The following is a 17,345-nucleotide window of genomic DNA, read 5'->3' on the forward strand; positions in this document are numbered from 1 at the left end:
ATAATATTGCAATTACTTTTTACTCTTTCGTCTTATTGTTCACTATAAGAGTATGAGAGGTTTACATTTATTGAGTACCAGAGTGCTAATGGAAAAAGACAAACGTTTATTATGTCTGCATTATGTGCTTGCAAAAGAAGACAAACTGCTCTTAATTAAAAAAAAAAAAAAAAAAACTGCATGCTTGCAAAACGTATAATATATTACTATATATATGTGCTTTAACTGGCGACGTTTGTGAATGATCAGACAAGCGACGCCAACGTGTTGGCGTCATTTCATATGTAAGCGACGCAAATCTGCGTCGCTTTGCATTTAAGCGTCGAAAAATATAATTTCTCGACCATACTTTTGCGGCACTGTACATGCGTCGGCAGTGGCGGAGCTAGGAATCTATCTTAGTAGGGGCGGAATTAAAATAATAATTTTTTTTATATATATATATACTAGATTTTTATTATAATACATAAAAGTATGGTAATAACAATTCAAAATATAAATTATAACATAATATATGTATCACAAAAAATGTAGCTATCAAACTTCACAAATATATGCCAAATTGATGTATCAGTTAACATGTAGGCACTAATACAAAAAAAAAAAAAAAAAAAAAAAAAAAATACAAAATACAAAATAAAAAACACAAAATACAAAAGTACAAAGTGTCTAAAATTGCATCCTACGCGCCCTTAGAGAAACAAAATCATCAAGTATCAAATCTGAATTGAAACTTTCAAAAATTTCCTTTTCAATGTAGACAACTAAATTATCTGCAAGAAACTCATCCTCCATTTTGTTACGAAGTCTTGTTTTAACAATCTTCATAGCTGAAAACGCCCGTTCAGTAGTCGCCGTAGACACTGGAAGAGTCAAAATAAGACGAATCAATCTATCAATAAGATAGTATATCTCTGATTTTCCTGTCTCTATCAATCCTTGACATAATTCCGCAGTGGAAGACAAGTTTTTTAATTTTGGATGATTAAGCACATCAAGTTCAAAATGCTTCAACTGATATCTCAAATGAATTTTCTCTTGCTCAGAAAAATCAAGAGAGTAGTACTTCTCCACAAGACTACAAATATCATCAATGTTAAAGGATTTATAAGCATCATTTGGATTCAAAGATGAACTAAGTGTCAAAAGTTCTATTGCTCCTTCATCAAATCGACTGTTGAGCTCTTGCAATTGAAAGTCTATAGTAGCATTGAATATGTCAAAATGATAATGATGCTCGACCGTGATGTGATCCCGTTGATGACGACCTCGACCTTCAACATAACGAGCACTCAAATCTGGAATGTCAATTTCAAATTTCTTGGAGAAAGATACTACTTCCTCAAGCAAATTATCCCAATCTTCATCTCTCAATTTTTGGAGGAGTGTTTTTGTACTAGAAACTAGCTTCATAGCATTCAAGATGTCTTGAGATTTTTGCTGTAAATGTTGACAAAGACAATCGGTAGTACCCATGATTTTCATCATCAAATGTAAAATGAATATGAATTTGAAGGATGTAATCATTTTATAAGCAGCATTAGCATCCCCACGTTGAGAGTAAGTAGATCCTCCTTTGATAATATTTTCAAGCACTGAACAAGTAGGACCAAACACCCTTATTAGGCTACAAATAGAATGATAATGAGAACCCCATCGAGAATCACCAGCTCGTTTCAAAGTGCCAATTTGGTTAGCTCCTTTTCCAGTTTCTAGTTCATCAATAGCTATCAAATGTGCGATTTCTGCTGCTTGAGCTGCTTGTAGTTCATCATGACGTTTACATGAAGCACCAACCACATTGATAATGAAATTCAAATTTGAAAAGAACTCATGAACATAAACTACCTCTCGAGATGCAGCAACTAATGCTAATTGCAATCGATGAGCAAAACAATGAACATAGTATGCACAAGGACAATCACTAAGAAATAATGCTTGCAATCCTTTCCATTCACCACGCATATTGCTAGCACCATCATACCCTTGTCCACGAATACTTTGAATATCAAGACAATATCGAGAAAGAACATCAGATATATTATTTTTTAAGGTCAACGCCGATGTATCTTTAACGTGAATAATATCAAAGAAGCGTTCTTGTATAAATCCATCTTTATCAACAAATCTCAAAACAATAGCCATTTGTTCTCTCTTAGACTCATCTCGTGCCTCATCAACAATAATGCAAAATTTTGATTTACCAATTTCTTCACGAATTGCATCTCGTACCCTCTTTGCCAAGACATGTAAAATCTCTTTTTGGACATGATGTGAAGTATATTTAGCATTTTGTGGAGCATTTTCTAAAACAACCTTAGCAACATCCTCATTGTAAATGGAGATAAGTTTTATCAACTCAAGAAAATTGCCACGATTTAATGAATCGGGACTTTCATCATGACCTCTAAGAGCACATCCCTGAGATATTAAATACCGAATAGAATCAATTGAAGTCTTCAATCGCAATCGATTGTTCATTTTTTCTTCTGAAGTTTGCTTATCTATCACCTTATCAATATGTTGAGATTGATTCATCAAAGTGTCACAATACTTAACAGCATTATTATGAGGTGAACATGGCCCATTTCCCATATGGACCAAAAAAGCACAATTCATACCATCATTAACCTTCTTCCAATTACGAAATCCGTCAATAGTAAATGCATTAGCTCCAAACCGTCCCGTTGGCTTTTTACAAAATAGATAACAGGGTAAACAATAAGCAGCATCTTTTGTAGGAGAGTATTCTAACCAAGGAAACATTTTATACCAAGATGATTGAAATCTCCGACGATTTTTTCCTTTTCCTGAAAACGGATATCCAGGACTATCAGGAGGAATGAATCTATATGGACCGTCTTTAAGATAAGCATGTCTAATTTCATCCTGTTGATTAACAGGATATTCCCACATTTGAGGACGTAACCCTGGATCATGTTGTAGGGTAGAAATGTCAACTGACTCAACTTCTTGAAATTCAATTCTTGGCATCTTAGAAGCAACTTGCTCAGGAGCTAAAGTTTGTTGATTAGATGTTGAGGAAGACGTTTTAGAATTTGAATCAGCATCTTTTTTCTTAAAAAATGCATCAATTGTTTTTGACTTGCTCATGTTGTAATTTAAGAGTTTTTGGAAACCTGAAAATTTATTTATCTATTAGTATTAAGACTTTTCACACTAAACAACTAATGTCCTAATGACACATACTCTAATGATATTCTAATAAAATTATTAGCATATTCTGATAGCTATTAATCTAACAAATTAACAAACAATAGCAAATAACATACCTGAGAGTGGCAAAAATTCTACTGAAACTTGTCACTTGGCCAGTTGAACCAATCCCAAAGTATAAAGAAAACCTTATAAAAATAAAAATAAAAAATGACAATGTTGTTCTCATCAGAATAATAAATAAAAAACTATAATAAAAAAAGATGAGTCAATAAAATTATATATGCTTCAAATTGCAATTTGCAATGACCGTAAGTAATAAAGAAAAGCAATACAAAGAAAATTAACTTAATAAAAAAAAGAAAAAGAAAAAAAATGTGGTTGTGGGCCTGACAAGTCACATGACTCACATTGCAACAATTCAAAAAAAAAAAAAACCTGAAAAGAAGTCAATAAAACAAAAAGGCAAAAAAAATAAATCTGAAAAGTCAATAAATTAACAAAACAAAACAAAAAAAAAAATAAAAAAAAAAAATTGAAAAGTTAGAGAAGTCAACAAAATAAAAAGAAAAAAAAATATGAAAAGTTAGATTAAGTCGACAAAAAGAAGAAAAAAAAAAAAATCAATCCTGGAAAGGCAACGTTGAAAAGTCAAAATAAGTTGGAAAAACAAAAGAAAAAAAGGAAAGAAAGAAAATCAACAAAACAGAAAGAAAGAAAAAATATATATATGGTAACGTTGAAAAGTCGTGAACCTCTCAACCACATATTTCGCCCAATCGCCCCTTATCTAGTTATCTTGAAAGAAAAAAGCAAATGAAAGAAAATCTGCAGTCTATATATTATTCGTCTCATCCACTATGCGTCTATGCCCATTGCCCAGTACTAGAAAAGAAAAGAAAAAAAAGGTAGATGGCTTGCTTACTGCTTACCATGCGAGATATTGCCGACTGCAGTTTGCCGAGGAGCGAGGAGGTGGTTCAGATGCCGGAGGTCAGAGAAGAAGATTTGTATTATTGGCTTAATGGCTTCTTATGGTTGGCTTTTGCAGATTGGTATTTTTTTTTCCACAAAATTGTTCGTTCGACCGTTCCTCTTCCTGAGCAAGTGAGAATTTAATGATTGTTGTTGGTTTTTTTTTTTTTTTTTTGATAAAATTTTCTTTGACGGTTGGTTTTTCCATGTAAATGTAATTTTTTTTTTTTTTCGTTTGTTATCAGCAGGAGGGGCGGGCTAGCATCAACAATTTTTTTTTTCTTCTTTTTAATGTAATTTTTTTAAAAAATATCTGTAAAAAAAAAAATTTCTCAGCCATTTAGGGGGGGCGAGCGCCCCTGCCCGCCCCCCTTTGTCTCCGCCACTGTGCGTCGGTAATTAAATGTCGCTAATTAGTTAGCGATGCTTTTAGATCATTTGACGCCGCTAATTAACAGTTTTTTTTAAGTATATATATTATAGGTTCATTTGATAAAACTTTTTAGAGGGCTGTTTTTACTTTTTGGTTGAAAACGTTTTTTAATATGACATAAAGATGAAAATAATTTTTGGTACGTTTGGGTGTTTGATTTTTGAAATCTGAATTTAATTATTATTTGGTGCATAAATTTCGAGGTAAAATTAAATTGAAAAAGATGTTTTGATGGTTTGACTTATGAGGTAAAATTAGAAAAAATTAGATAAAATGTGATTTGTTTTTAAAAAATTACGAATATAGATAAAACATTCAATACTGTAGCAAGTAAATTTTATTTTATTTTATTTTTTCATTTGCATCCAAACATGCTATTTGAGTGTCTTGCTATTAGAATTCTTTTATTAAGCTTTAATTTTCTTTATTAAAAAAGAATTTCAAAAAAATGTTTTCAAATGAAACCTATATCATCGAGATTGACATCTCGTATTTCAAAGAAGAGAAAACAATATTCAATCCGGATTTGGTATAAAATCATTCTTTTATAGCCACCAATAAAAAATTGACACATTAACTAAAAAATTAAAAATATCAAATTAAATAGAGATAACAACACTGGATCTTTAAACCCAAACCAACTATTGAGAAAAATTCCTCTAATTTTCTACCATTCATTAATCTAATCCCACCGTATCTACTCCTAAACAACCCACCATCAAACGCCGCCACTCAGGGGCAGAGCTACCCCTGGCAGGCCAGGGGTTTCCCCCCAAAAAAAAAAAAAATTCCTATATATATTTAATTTTATTCTTAAATTTTGTTATTTTTATAATTTTGGCCCTTCTAATTTTTTTTTTAATTTGACCCCTCAAATCTTAAATCCTATCTCTGCCCCGCCGCCACTGGAATCTGCCGGAAGCCAACTCCCAAAAGCCAATGTCTACAGTTAAAAAGCAAATAGCTGTATATGTTTCTCAAAATAAAGTCTACAGTTAAAAAGCAATAATTGTCAAATAGTGCTATATATACGTTTCCCAAAGCCCTAGCGTAAGATTAAAATATTTTTCTGCACGCTCAATTGAAAAGCATACACATTTACATGTTTTAAATGATAATTAAATAAATTTTTAATTATTCATTTATTTTTTTACTTATGTTCTTTAATAAATTCAACAATCAATTTTGTTTCAGTTCTTTTTCTTTTTAATTCTACCCCTAAAATTCTGTCTCCGTCACATGCTGACGTATCTACTTTATAGACACACATATCAATGATATCATTGACTTGTTGAGGTTTCGTTGATGTCAATCATGATGTTGGGCATTTGTACCATTCTGGAAGGGCAAAATGGCCGGTGCGGGAGGTCAACCTAAATGAGGAATTGAATGCGAAACCTAGAGAAAAATTCATTTTTCTACCGTTCATTCTAATCCCACTGTATTTACTCCTAAACAACTCACCACCAAAACCTGCCGCTGAAATCTGCCGAAAACCGCTGCCCAACATCGTAAGCACAGCTTAGGTGATGCACATCTGACGTAAGGTCTTTGTGGCTCTTGGCTTTAGAACGCCAAGATGATGCCTACTGCCTAGCATTAGCAGAGCTTCAAATACTTCAAGGCAGAATCGTTAGCATGGCTAAGCCTTTTAATCCAACTTTCTCACTCCAAAATTTTGCATTTAATATTTTGTTGCACAATTGATCACACACACACGTTAAATTAAGAGTCTATTTATTTTTCATTATACTTACAATCTCTTCCTTTACTGCTGAGTAGACTCCAACAACTGGAACTCTTCGCAATTATCATGTTCACACAAGACAGTATATTAGTTCTAAATTATTTTTAAACGACTATTCACATGGTAGTGCATGCACGTCACTATTCACAAGAGTGCATGAACATCATTTATACGTAGGTTGTAGATCATTATCCTAAGCATCAATATATCCTCAATTTAATTTTGGCATCATGGAGGTATATCTACAAGGTCATAATGTCATTCGAACATTATGATAGCTATACTTTTTCTTTTTTAAGGGAAATTGGAATGTTATTAATATTTGAAATAATTTGCTCAACATTTACAATTCCCGAGAGACAGCTGGAATAAGAGTCGACCCATACCTTGTTTAATTGCCTAGAAATAGCCAGTTTTGCAAGGTGTTGGGCAGCTCCGTTTCCCTCTCTCCCTACGTGACTTACTTCCCATGCATGAAAACATTTAGGGATAAACACCTTTTTAGTCCCTGCGTTTTGGCAACTTTATTTTTTAGTCCCTGAGTTTCAATTCGCATCACAGATGATACCTAAATTTTTGGAAATGACCAAATAAGTACCTCGGTTAACTTCTCCGTCAAAAAACTAACGGCTCGCCACGTCACTGACACTTAGCACCACTAGAATGTCGACATCTGTCCAATGAAACACGTCAGCATCCACTTAATTTCCAAATCACCCAAACACCTCCACATCACACACCCACGTCATTTCTTCATTTTGGGGGGAAAACTATTTTTTGCAATTTAAGAAACTCAAAACTGAAAATCAAATATTTCAAACAAAAAAACTTAAATCATTTCATCGTTAATCTGAGAAAGAAATCAAAATCCCTAAAATTAACTTGTGAAGTGAAGAAGTGAAGAACCCTAATCCCTAAAATCCCCCTCGGCCGACTCTCTCTCGACCGGCCGACTCCCTCCCGGACTCCCGGACTGTCGCTCGATTTCTCTCCCGTCGACTCCACAGAACCGGCCGACTCCCTCCCGGACATCGAAGAAAGGGGATTTCACCTAACCTCGGCCGGACGTCGAAGGAAGTGGATTTCACTCACTCATCAAGTCGGCACATTCCGAGGTATTTTGCCCATTTTTGTGTTTTTAGAAGTTTGTTTCGTCCTATATATATATGGATTGTGTATTGTGCTTGTCGATTGAATCTTTGTTTTGGTTTTTGGAACAAATGCTTGTCGATTGTTGGGAAAAGTGATGAGGTTATAAAAACCGAAACTTTCAGTTGTTGTGGGTGTATCCCGAGTTGGGTAAGGCCTGGCCATCGTCACATGTTTTTGTCTTTTGTTGGGCAAAGAAAACCAACAACCAGTTTGGTTGGGTTGTTGTTGAGCACATTGCGTTATTGAATGTATGACTTTATTGCATATCTGTCTTTATCTGTTGTGTTTGTGGTTGCACATGTTGGCCAAGAGGGTCCCAACTGTGCAAAAGGAAACAATAAAGTACAAAAAGCACTATACATCCTGTCTAAGAAGCATCTGCAATGTGAAAATTATTGATTGACGCATACAACTCCAATGGTGTTGTTCACAAGGTTATCAATATTTTCTGCTTTAGCTTTATAAAGCATCTGCTTGATAACCAAGCCTCCCATGCTGCAGACAAGAGAAAGTCAATCTATTAAAAATAGATATGCACACGAACACACACCAAATATATACTCATATTCACTCTAGAAGTCATATAACTTTTACCAATTACAGGACTAATTCATTTTTTTCAATTCTTCACCAATTAACAGACAGACTTATTTTTTCAAAACAAAAACGATGACTGACACTTAGGATGATTTACATTTATTAACTAAACCTGACCCACTAACATAAAGTTCCTATTGTTCGGGACAGAAATCATTAATAAACTTGAGGATGAAGGTTGAATGACTATGCCTATCTGAAGGCAAGATCATTTTTTGAAAAACATCCCAAAAATGTGTCATGTTACTTACTACATCAAAAAAAAAAAAAAAAAAAAGAGAGGAAAACAAAAGAGACTTTCTAAGAAGCCCCTCTTTTGTGCCCGTGTGAGTTTACATTTTACATACTTTCTTTGCCCATCTCTTTGGTAGTTAATTTTACAGTTTGTATTGCTAGAGTGTGACGATCATTTTTTGTTTAATTCACAGGGTGCAGAAAATGTCAGATCCAACATTTGACCTACTTGTTTACCATAATGGGTCACTATCTGGACACAGGATGGCCTATATTGGCGGATACATTCTTACAATCGCCGGTATAGATGCATCCCAGTTCAAGTTTGGAGATTTGACAAACATTTTGGAGTGCTACCTGCAATATGAATACAGCAACATACCCAAAATGTACTACAAGTTTGATGATGAGACCAACGAGCAAATACACGGTCTTACCAAAGATGGTGATTTCGCTACTCTAAAAGAAGGGCTGCTGAGTAGTGGCAAGAAAAAGCTGCATGTTTTTGTGGATCATGAAGAACCTCTTCCAATTGAAGTGGTAAACCCTATTTTGCTTTTGACCCAGTCTCCTCCAGAAGTGCCAGCAGTGCAACAGACACCCCAAGAGCCAGCAGCAGTACAACATCCACCACAGCAGCCAAGGAAACGGCCAGCCGGGCGGCCAAGGAAATAGAGGGATAAGAAGGAGGAGGAGGAGGAGGAGGATGAGGACATTGAGTTGAGTGATTTTGAGTTGACTGATGGCGAGGAGGAGGACATGTTTGTAGGGAAGGAACATGATGTCCTACGGGAACCGAATGATGATATAAATACCTGGTTTCAGACTTGGGATAAAGATTCCAACGCGGGAATTGGAGTCGATGCAGCAAATGACCCGGACGCGGATTCATATGACAGTGAGTACTTTGACAGTCTAGACAGTGGTGAAGAAGACAGTGAAGGGTCAACTGTAAAGCGTAAGAAAAGGTATTACCAGTGGAAGAAAAAGCGAGACTGGAGTCAGACAGTGGAGTTAAGTGTAGAGTTGAGGTTTACTAACCCGAAAGAATTTAAAGAAGCATTGCAACTATTCGCAGTGCAAAATAACTTTGATTACAAGTATGTGCATAACGAGCAAAAACGGGTAACCGCCCACTGCAAATCGTTATGTCAATGGAAAATACATGCCTCCTGGACGCCATGTAGAAAGTATTTTCAGATCAAGACTCTCCATGATGAGCATAACTGTGGCAGTGATTACTACAACAAGAAGGCAACTATCAGGTGGGCTGCAAATCGATATGTAGAGATTTTTCGAGACCAAAGAAGCTTTAAGGCTAGGGCGTTGAAGGAAATGATACGCCGAGATTACAACGTGCAGATGACAATATTGAGTTGCCATCGTGCAAAGAAGATGGCAATCGAAATCCTCGATTGTCACACCCGAGAGTATTGCAATGCATTGCGGAAGTGGAATCCCGGTAGCTCGGCTTACATCCAAAGGGACGGAGTGTTCTTCCAAAGGATGTATGTTTCTTTGATGGCATGTAAAGAAGGATTCTTGGCAGGATGTAGGCCGATGATATGTGTTGATGCATGTTTCATTAAGACGAAATGGGGTGGGCAGTTGCATGCCGCAATCGGCCGTGACGGTAATGATGACATATATCCTATTGCATTTGCGGTATGCGAGACCGAGAACAAGGAGATATGGACATGGTTCTTGGTCCAACTGTTGGAGTATATTGGGCTTCCGCGGGAGCATATGTGGTCGTTCATGTCGGACCGACAGAAGGTAATATCTAATACAATTATCGTATGGTCATTTTTATTTTAATAACATTTGTTTGATATTTATTTATTGTTTACACAGGGACTAATCGATGCTCTGGAGGATCTAATGCCCGGCCTCAAGCATCGTTATTGTGTTAGGCACCTGCATGCAAACATGAAGGGGAAGGGATGGAAGGGGAAGGAGTTCAAGGACGCGTTATGGGGTGCAGCTAGGGCACCCAATGAAGTCCAATTTAAGTACTACCTCTCTGTCATTGGAGGTATGGACAAAAAAGCTCTCGAGTACATTGAGGGGGTTGACCCAAAAATGTGGGCAAGGCACGCATTTCGAACCACCAGCTGCAGCGACATCTTGCTAAATAATGTCGCCGAGAGCTTCAATGCTTGGGTGTTGGAAGCAAGAGGCCAGCCGATACTAACTTGTTTCGAGACTATACGGTGGCAGATTATGAACCGGTTCAGTAAGAAAAATGCTGGGGCAGCAACGACACCGAATGTAATTTGTCCAAAGATTGTGAAGAAGTTGGAGAGAAACAAGTTAGAGGCGAAGAACTATATTTGCCGGTGGAGCAATCAGATGCAGTTTGAGGTCGATAGTGCCCATGAGTCTCAGCGGGTGGTGGATCTTCAAGGAAGAACATGTGGCTGTGGGAGGTGGCAACTTAATGGTATTCCTTGTCCCCATGCAGTTTGTGCAATATACCTCAATAAAGGAAAACCCAAGACTTATGTCAGCCATTGGTACATGATGGATACGTACAGAAAGTCCTATGCCTCCGGGATTTGTCCTATGCCTGGCCCAGATGAGTGGCCTGTTGATGAGGGTGTGGAACCTATAAAACCACCGCAGCCAAGGAAACAACGCGGGAGGCCCAAAAAACAGAGGAAAAGAGGAGTTAATGAGCAGCCAGACGAGAGCATCAAAGTGAGTCGCAAGGGATACGATGTGCGGTGTGGAAATTGTGGTGAAAAGGGGCACAATGCTAGGAGTTGCCGTGAACCCGACAACCCGAATAGGAAGAAGTATCCCAAACAGCCTAGGAAACCGAAGGTAGGTATTTCTGGTCGAATAACTATATTTCTATTTACTGGTTCAATGACCATATTTCTATAACTAATGTGTTTGTCAAATATGGGCAGGGAAGTACATCAAGGACAGGGCCATCAGGTGCAAGCCCATCTACCCCTGCAGGCCCATCTACCCCTGCAGGCCCACCTACCCCTGTAGGCCCATCTGCCCCTGCAGGTCCACCTACCCATGTAGGCCCATCTGCCCCTGCAGGTCCATCAGGTCAACCGGCAAGGACACCTCGAACACGAAGCATACCTCGAGGAACAAGCATACGTCGAAGACCAAGAGAAAGGAGAATGTCTTCCGTGTACAAGAGGCAACCAAAGGTTGGCCACATACTAATTTTTAACTTTTGTTACCCTATGTGGGCTAGTTAATTGTTATTTAAATACATGTTGATTGACCTATCTCTTGGTTGGGTTGCAGCAAGGTGGATCACAACCAATTCAAATAGATTGATGTACAAGACAAAGACAAGACACATTTTATGTTAATGGATGCTTGTATCCGGGTTGTGGATGCCCGAGAGTATTGTTAATGTATTTTGTTACCCTACTGGGTGTTCATGTGATGTGCACATATTTTGTGTTGTATTGATATTTTGCAAAAAGGGCTGTTGATGTACATATTTGTACATGTTTGATTATTGGATGCACATATTGTTAATGTATTTTGTTACCCTACTGGATGTGTACTGGTTGTTGATATAACTATTTACACATATTTCTTAGGCAGGCTATTTGTAATCAAGGCACAGGTTGCTCGTGACACTTATATTAAAACCCATAACGAGGTACTATGTGTGATACTTATATAAAACCTAGGTACCTGCTATGATATAAATGGAAACATGATGTACTCTCTGTGATAATTCCTGGAGTTCAATTAAATAAATTGTTTCGACCCAAAATTTGAGCACAGAGTGTACATTTGTTGACCAATTGCAGCATGAAGGGATATTGTTTGTGTTTTACATTAAAAACTTGTTAAAACCCATACGTAGGTACTATGTGTGATACTTATATAAAACCTAGGTACCTACTATGATATAAACAGAAACATGAGGTACTCTATGTGATACTGCCTGAAGGGCAATGGAATAAATTGTTTTTACCCAAAATTTGAGCACAGCGTGTACATTTGTTGACAAATTGCAGTATGAACGGATATTGTTTGTATTTTACATTAAAAACTTGTTAAAACCCATACGGAGGTACTATTTGTGATACTTATATAAAACCTAGGTACCTACTATGATATAAATGGAAACATGAGGTACTCTCTGTGTGCTTCCTGAATTTCAATTAAATAAATTATTTCGACCCAAAATTTGAGCACTTAGTGTGTATTTGTTGACCAATTGCAGCATGAAGGGATATTGTTTGTGTTTTACATTAAAAACTTGTTAAAACCCATACGGAGGTACTATGTGTGATACTTATATAAAATCTAGGTACCTACTATGATATAAATGGAAACATGAGGTACTCTCTGTGATACTGCTTGAAGGGCAATGGAATAAAATTGTTTAGACCCAGAATTTGAGCACAGAGTGTACAATTGCAGCATGAAGGGATATTGTTTGACATAACATATTAACAATATTTCTCCAGCAGCTCCATCCATAAAACTTACATACTTCTCATAAATATACAAAATACATATCCAAACTACATAATCTACAATTCATATCTCAAACTACATTTCATTTCATAAGTGCAACACAAGCAATCAACAGAATTGTAAACCATGACAAGAACAAAGCATACATCAAAAATTTCTCTCTTGTCCTATAGCTGTCATTTTCCTTCTCTAGACACTTGATGATTTCCATTTGTTTATCATCCCACTTCTGTGATTGCCTAACTCTTTCCATGGAACTGACATTTTCATTCTCCAAATCTTTAACCCTTGCTACCAAAGTACCATTTGCATCCTCTACTTCGTTAAGCTTCTTGGTAATCTCATCTAAAACCTCCACACCCCTTGCACAAGTTGGCTTGTCCAGCCATTTGAAAAATTTGCATGCAGCTTTTGTCTGCATGTTGAAGTGTAGAGCAAAAACTCACGACCGACTATCTATAATTATAACAAAATGCTTACTCTTGAGTTGTAAGTTGCGCAACCCCAAAATCTTCTTCCAGGGTTTTCCCCAGTCCACGAGGTCTTCAATGAGGCGGGTAAATCGCAGAAACAGAAATAGGATATGTCAACACGGCCCACTGAGGACGATCCGGATGATGACTTCAAGGAACGGACAACACAAAACACATAACAAACAAAAAATTGTCTAAATCTTCAAACGGAAATTAAGGAAAAAAATTAAAAAATTACAAATTTTTTAAAAAAATTTGAGCCTAAGAACCGACCTTGTCTACACCACGGGAAACTTCCTTCCCTTTGGAATCTCGTATGCGACAAGAAGCCATCAACTTTTATCCACCCACAACAACCGAAAGTTTCGGTTTTTATAACCTCATCACTTTGCCCAACTACCGACAAGCATTTGTTCCAAAAACTAAAACAAAGATTCAACCGACAAGCACAATACACAATCCATATATATATAGAACGAAACAAACTTCTAAAAACACAAAAATGGGCAAAATACCTCGGAATGTGCCGACTTGATGAGCGAGCGAAATCCACTTCCTTCGATGTCCGGCTGAGGTTAGGTGAAATCCCCTTTCTTCGATGTCCGGGAGGGAGTCGGCCGGTTCTGTGGAGTCGACGGGAGAGAAATCGAGTGGCAGTCTGGGAGGGAGTCGGCCGGTCGAGAGAGAGTCGGTCGAGGGGGATTTTAGGGATTAGGGTTCTTCACTTCTTCACTTCACAAGTTAATTTTAGGGATTTTGATTTCTTTCTCAGATTAACGATGAAATGATTTAAGTTTTTTTGTTTGAAATATTTGAGTTTCAGTTTTGAGTTTCTTAAATTGCAAAAAATAGTTTTCCCCCCAAAATGAAGAAATGACGTGGGTGTGTGATGTGGAGGTGTTTGGGTGATTTGGAAATTAAGTGGATGCTGACGTGTTTCATTGGACAGATGTCGACATTCTAGTGGTGCTAAGTGTCAGTGACGTGGCGAGCCGTTAGTTTTTGGACGGAGAAGTTAACCGAGGTACTTATTTGGTCATTTCCAAAAATTTAGGTATCATTTGTGATGCGAATTGAAACTCAGGGACTAAAAAATAAAGTTGCCAAAACTCAGGGACTAAAAAGGTGTTTATCCCAAACATTTAAGTACTTCTTTAGCATACAAAATAAGGCTGTCATACCGGCCCAGTCCCTCGTCTTAGCTTCTCTAGTCAATGCCATCACCACCTCTTTAGCGTCTCCTTCCAAGGTAATCGAAGGGAACCCCAAATATCTTCCAAATTCCGCCCCAAGACATGCACCAAACACTTCAGCAGAGGATGGGTCCAAGATATACTTCTGGAAATAACACTTAGAAGCTCGCACAGTGCCCATATGATCTCTAGCAATGATACCCACAACTTTCACTTTATTCGTCTGATCCAAAGCTATGTCCCAATTCAGCTTGATTCTTCTAGGGGATGGCTTAACCGACAGGGTGGGTTGGTGGTGTGCAAGTGCCGGAGTAGAAGGCGCCCAAGCTTGGGTTTGTACTTTTCGATAGTCTTCTAGAGTTTCAGCTACACATTTCATCAAATAGGACGGATTCACAACCTACCTACAAACATATATTGGTTTCGACGAAACCAAATATGCTAGGCAACCACAGCAACAAGTTCCAGTTCCTCTCACTCCAACCGGCTGCTCAGTTTCACAAAAATAGTCAAGAAATCAGCCTCTTCATGTAGACACTTATGGATTCACCTAGGGCACTCCGCCCATATCGCTTATGTTGCATCACAACTCCAAAGAGAGTGGCCACCGTTCTCGACCTCTCTACCACACATAGGACAGTAGGGCTCCTCTACAATTTTCCGCCGGAAGAGTTTTTCTCATGTGGGCAAATATCATTACATGCCCTCCACAGAAAGAGCTGGACTACTTGAGGGTTTTGTAGTTGCCATATCACTTTCCATGCTGGAATTGGCGAAGGGGTAGTCGAACTGCTTGCTTGTATTTTGGCCCACCGATCGATCTCGGAGTAATAGGCGCTTTGAACAGTGAATTTTTTGAAATGTGAGCCAACCCAAATCAGTTTATCCGTCGCCGACCGAGGAATAATGGGAATGCTACATATTTACTCAATCGTTTCTGGAGGGAAAACCTGCTCAATCATCGGTATGTTCCACCAATTTGCTTGAACATTTTATGATTTCATGTACTTTAGCATTCGCATCCAGCATATGTATAAGAGCTTGTATCTTATTTGTATGATTGGATATAACCCATTTATCCCCCCAAATTCCTACTTGTGAACCATCACCAACACGCCACATCATGCCCTCCTCAAGTAGGGGTCGGGCATTCCAAATACTCTTCCACACATAGGATGGCCTCTTACCTAAGGAAGAGCTCATAAAAGTTCCCCCCCCCCCCCCCCCCCCCGCGGATAGTATTTTTCCCCGTGCGGCCAGAGAATCAAGCTGTTGAATAAGTCTCCAACCTTGTTTAGCAAGAAGAGCCATGTTGAAACAGACAAGATCCCTATACCCCAATCCACTAGAATTTTTACTCCTTCCTAACCCACTCCAAGCCATCCATGTAATCTTGTGGGTGTTTTCTTTATACCCCCACCAGAACCTGCTCATCATGAAATTGATTTCACGATTTAAGTTCTCTGGGATCCTAAAAACACTCATAGTAAAAGTAGGTAAAGCCTGGATTACAGCTTTAAGTAGAATCTCGCCTGTATGTGTTAAAAATTTCTCCTTCCACCCAATAATTCGGTTCTAGATCCTGCCTTTTATACCATTGAACGTAGAGACCCTAGAGCGGCCAATAAGAGCAAGAAGGCCTAGATATTGTTCATATTGCTGAATAGAACTGAATCTTGTACCATGAAGAAGGGTGGCTCAGTCCTCCCTCCTAGTATTCCGGCTGAAAAAGATCGAAGTCTTTTCAAGATTTATTTTCTGTCCCGACGTCGCCTCATAGGAATTTAGGAGAGCTTGGATTTTCCCCCATTCCTGGAGGTTAGCTCGGCAGAACAAGAGGCTATCGTCAGCAAAAAGAAGGTGGTTGGAATCCCAGTTAGCCCTCCATCTTTCTCTGCTTGGTGCATCATGGAGCTCATGGCCTCTGCACAAATGATAAAAAAGGTAAAGGGAGAGAAGGTCACCTCGACGAATGGAACTATGTGTCCATGACGCTGCCCATTAATGAGGATCGAGTATGTAGCCGATCGGACACAAGCCTTGAGTAGTTGGATCCACCGGTTAGCAAACCCTAATTTCCGCAACATAGCTTCCAAGAAATCCCATTCTAAGCAATCATACACTTTACTCATATCGAGCTTGAGGGCCATAGAACATTCTTTACCCTTAAGTCTTGTAATCATGGTATGAAGAGTTTTGAAAGCCACCATGATATTATCCGTGATTAATCTCCTTGGAATGAACACACTTTGTTCTAGGGAAATAATGTGAGGTAGCACCACCTTAAGCCAGTTTGCTAACACTTTAGACATAAGTTTGTAGAGCTCATTGCACAAACTAATTGACCTATAATCTGTCACTTTAGAGGGGGATGGGACCTTAGGATTAAGACATATATTGGTGGAGTTGATAGCATTATCAAAAGAACCCCCATTAAGGAAGTGTAGAACTGCCCTTGTCACATCTTGGCCGACTACTCCTCAAGAGTTTTGATAGAAGCCAGCAGAATACTTGTCTAGACCCGGGGATTTTAAAGGGTGTATATGGTTAAGAGTAAAGGAAACTTCTTCCTCCGTGAACGGCCATATTAATCTAGCGTTCATCTCTTTAGTTACTCGACAATCCAAATGCTCCAAACATGCATTGATTAATACCTGTAGGCCCTTGTGAAGTAAATACTTACTGATAATAGTCCATGAAAACATGACTAAACTCTTTTTTCTTCCTCCATGACTGCCCATTCTTATCAATAATGTTTCGGATGCTATTAGTCTTCCTCCAGTGATTTGCCCAAAAATGGAAATATTGTGTATTCCGATCCCCTTGTAGATACCAGTTTTGTTTTGCCTGTTGCTTCCATCTTATCACATCTTCCCTCTCCAAAATCTCCTCAA

At 38.1% G+C, this 17,345-nt stretch overlaps 2 protein-coding genes across 2 annotated transcripts; one reads left to right on the top strand and one right to left on the bottom strand.

Annotated features, from left to right (window-relative positions):
* Positions 1 to 669: 669 nt before the first annotated feature.
* Positions 670 to 3,114, bottom strand: LOC133869261 (uncharacterized). The gene has a single exon (XM_062306218.1). The coding sequence runs from the start codon at positions 3,112 to 3,114 to the stop codon at positions 670 to 672; it is 2,445 nt and encodes an 814-aa protein (XP_062162202.1).
* A 5,960-nt stretch (positions 3,115 to 9,074) lies between these two features.
* On the top strand, positions 9,075 to 10,929 carry LOC133869262 (uncharacterized). Its single transcript, XM_062306219.1, has 3 exons — positions 9,075 to 10,091; positions 10,170 to 10,758; positions 10,853 to 10,929. The coding sequence occupies exons 1-3, from the start codon at positions 9,075 to 9,077 to the stop codon at positions 10,927 to 10,929; spliced, it is 1,683 nt and encodes a 560-aa protein (XP_062162203.1).
* Positions 10,930 to 17,345: the final 6,416 nt, after the last annotated feature.

Source organism: Alnus glutinosa, chromosome 5 (assembly GCF_958979055.1).
Source record: "Alnus glutinosa chromosome 5, dhAlnGlut1.1, whole genome shotgun sequence".
Taxonomy (NCBI): Eukaryota; Viridiplantae; Streptophyta; class Magnoliopsida; order Fagales; family Betulaceae; genus Alnus; species Alnus glutinosa.